This window comes from Nicotiana tomentosiformis, chromosome 3, assembly GCF_000390325.3.
Source record: "Nicotiana tomentosiformis chromosome 3, ASM39032v3, whole genome shotgun sequence".
Taxonomy (NCBI): Eukaryota; Viridiplantae; Streptophyta; class Magnoliopsida; order Solanales; family Solanaceae; genus Nicotiana; species Nicotiana tomentosiformis.
The window spans coordinates 73645699-73649239 of NC_090814.1; the positions used below are offsets into that span (position 1 = coordinate 73645699).

Here is a 3541-nt window from a genome sequence, read left to right on the forward strand (position 1 = left end):
AGCAAGAGACATTGATCAGTTATAGCGGTACACCCTCTTCCCAACTGACTTGGTGAGCCCCACTTCATTTCGAGGTCATGCATCTTTTGTTCCTTGTGTATTGTGTTTGAGGTATAGCCGGGGCCTTGTTGCCAGCATTATCATAGTACTCTTCTGTATCTATTAGAGTCTCCGTAGACATAGTGTGGGTTGTATATTAGTGCTGGAAAAGTCAAATAAGTTATCTTGTGTTTGAATTACTTGTTCCACTTTAGACCATGATAATGTGTGTAATTTGAGACTTTAATATTAAGTAACTAATGGTGATGAATTGGTATTATATACACGATCTCCTTATTGTCTAATTAACAAAAATATGTATTCTCTTTATTCATAAGTGAGTTTGGATAGAAAGTATCTAACAGGCTTGCTTGACCGGGTTCACTCGGTTGAGCACCGGTCGCGCTCCCCGAGTTCGGGGCGTGACAACAGAACTGGGGGTTGCCGGCATCTACGGGAAGAGGTGGCGACATTGTTGAAAAATGGCCATCTCAGGGAGTTCTGAAGTGATCGAGCCAAGAACAATTATGGTTGTAGCCGGGATAATGCAGAACCTTCAAAAATAGCAGAAGATTCCCCCCGATTGACCATCAATATGATTTTTGGAGGGAATGAAATTAGCAGTGTAACCTTATTAGAGGCCAAGAAGACAAAGGTATCAATGACCCACAGCAAGAGACTCTTGGAAATCACCGAAGATGATGTCACCTTTATGGAGGAAGACACTGACAGACTTCTTCTCCCACATAACGATGCCCTGGTAATCTCTTTTAATGTCTTAGATTTCAAGATTAAGTGTGTTTTGGTTGACCAAGGAAGCTCAGCCAACATCATTCAATGGAGAGTGCTGGAACAAGCAAAGCTAACTAGAAGCATTATTCCGGCAACAAAACTCCTCGCAGTGTTGAATTTGGCAAGTGTGACAACCCGAGAAGAGATCCTGCTGCCCACGAACGCCGAAGGGGTAACCAAAACCACCTTATTCGAGGTGGTAGACGACGACATGGGTTATAATATAATCCTCGGAAGGCCATGGTTACATGAGATGAAGGCTGTACCCTCAACGCATCATCAACTGTTGAAATTCCCGACCCCGGAGGGAATCAAGAAGATAAGAGGAGATCAACCGGCAAAAAGAGAGATAAACGTAGTGTCGATTTCCTGCAGCAAAGGAAAGGAGCCCAGTAAATAGAAATTACAGGAACCGACACCTGGCGAGGAGTCATCAGAATCCTACCGGGTACCGAGATACTTTCAGGTACCGGAAGAGACATACGCAACCAATTCCACCGCAAAAGAACTCGAGCAAGTCGCTTTGTTTGAAAAATTCTTGGAAAGGAAATCTCACTTGGGATTAGGACTCAATCCTGAACTCATGTCGGGATTTATAAATTTCCTTAAAGCTAATATTGATTATTTTGCATGGTCGCACTCGGATATGACAAGTATCCCATTAGAGGTGGCCGTGCACAAGCTAAGTCTAGACCTGAACTTCCCACCGGTAAGGCAAAAGAAACGCCCAATAGCCGAGGTCAGATACAAGTTTGTTAAAGAAGAGGTAACTCGACTACTCGATATTGGTTCAATTAGGGAGGTAAAATATCCCGAATGGTTAGCTAATGTTGTTGTAGTTCTAAAAAAGAATAACAAGTTTAGAATGTGCGTAGATTATAAGGACTTAAATAAGGCGTGCCCTAATGACTCGTTCCCATTACCAAACATTGATCAAATGATTGATGCAACGGCCGGGAACTAGTTAATGAGTTTTCTTAATGCCTACTCCAGGTACCATCAAATCAAGATGAACCCGGAGGATCAAGAAAAAACTTCGTTCATAATGAACATTGGCAGATTTTCTTATAATGTGATGCCATTTATGCTTAAAAATACCGGAGTCACTTATCAGAGGCTCGTGAACAAGATGTTCGACAAGAAAATAGGAAAAATAACGGAGGTTTATATCGATGACATGTTAGTTAAGTCTTTTGAATGCAGGAGATCACTTGAAACACCTCCAAGAAACCTTCGATATCTTGAGGAAGCATATCATAAAACTCAACTCGAAAAAATGTGCGTTCGGGGTTGGTTTTGGAAAATTCTTGGGATTCTTGGTCTCGCAAAGAGAGATCAAGATAAATATCAATAAAATAAAAGCTATCGAAGACGTCCTAAACCAGCTAATGAGAGTAAAAAATGTACAGAGGCTAACCGGAAGATTAGACGCTTTAAGCAGGTTCATCTCTCGGTCCTCAAAAAATGTCACCACTTCTGAAAAAGAAGAACAATTTCGAATGGACTCCAGAATGCCAACAAGCGTTGAAGGACTTTAAATGCTATGCCCCCTGTTACTATAAAAATTAGGGAAGGTGAATAATTGCTGATATATCTAGCGGTCTCGGAAGTAGCGGTAAGTGATATTTTAGTCCGAGAGGATGAATGTACGCAATTTCCTGTCTATTATATTAGAAAAATATTGTCAGGAGTGGAGACTCGCTATCGGCACCTTAAAAAGCTAGCCTTAGCTCTCATAGTCTCCTCTCGGAAGCTTAGGCCTTATTTTCAATGCCACCTAATAGCCATTGTGACAATCTTCCCCTTACGGAATGTTCTTCATAAGCCTAAGTTGTCAGGACGGTTGGCTAGTGGGCAGTCAAAATTAGTGAGTTTGATATTGAATACAAGCCTAGGACTGCGATCAAGTCACAAGTTTTGGCCCACTTTCTGGCCGATATCAGTCCCAGATTAATGCCCCTAGTTGCTAAAGAGGCAGTGGTGGTATCGGAAATGACATTAGGAGTTTTGACCTTGTTTATGAATGAAGCTTCTAATGTAAAAGGGTATGGGATCGAAGTGGTTCTAATCATGCCCTCGGGAGAAACCCCGAGGCAAGCTATTAAGACTGTTCCGTTAACTAACAATGAAGTCGAGTATAAGGCTTTGGCTGCAGGACTCGAACTGGCCCGAGGACTTGGCTCCGAGGTCATAGAGATCAGATATGATTCTCAGTTGGTGGTAAACCAAGTATACATGATTTTTTATACAAAGGAGGAATGCATACAACAGTATGTGAACAAAGTTCGTGTATTACTTGTACGATTCAGGGAATGGTCGACCATACACATATCGAGAGAAGAGAACGTAGAAGCTGATGTATTGGCTAATTTGGGGTCGTCTAAGGAGATAAAAGGATCTGACTCTGATACTGTCATTTAAATTCTACATTCAGTACTAGAGGTGGATGGCTATTGTGAAGTGAATACAACCAACTAAGTCTAGGATTGGAGGAAGGAGTTTGTCGAATATCTTCGGCATGGCAAGATGCCCGAAGAACCAAAGGCGCCCCGTGCACTACACACCAAAGCGGCTCATTACTGCCTCATAGACAGGCACTTATATAGGCGGTCGTACCAAGGACTAATGGCCCAATGTTTAGGAGCCTCGGAGGTGGACTAGGTGATGAGAGAAGTCCATGAAGTAATTTGCGGGAACCATTGCACCACAT

General features: G+C 42.2%; 2 protein-coding genes across 2 annotated transcripts; both read left to right on the forward strand.

Moving 5' to 3' along the window:
- Positions 1–700: 700 nt before the first annotated feature.
- On the forward strand, positions 701–1231 carry LOC138908009 (uncharacterized). Its single transcript, XM_070198639.1, has one exon. It carries the CDS (start codon positions 701–703, stop codon positions 1229–1231), a length of 531 nt encoding a protein of 176 aa, XP_070054740.1.
- A 1553-nt stretch (positions 1232–2784) lies between these two features.
- Positions 2785–3252, forward strand: LOC138908010 (uncharacterized). The gene has a single exon (XM_070198640.1). It carries the CDS (start codon positions 2785–2787, stop codon positions 3250–3252), a length of 468 nt encoding a protein of 155 aa, XP_070054741.1.
- The last annotated feature ends 289 nt before the right edge of the window (positions 3253–3541 follow it).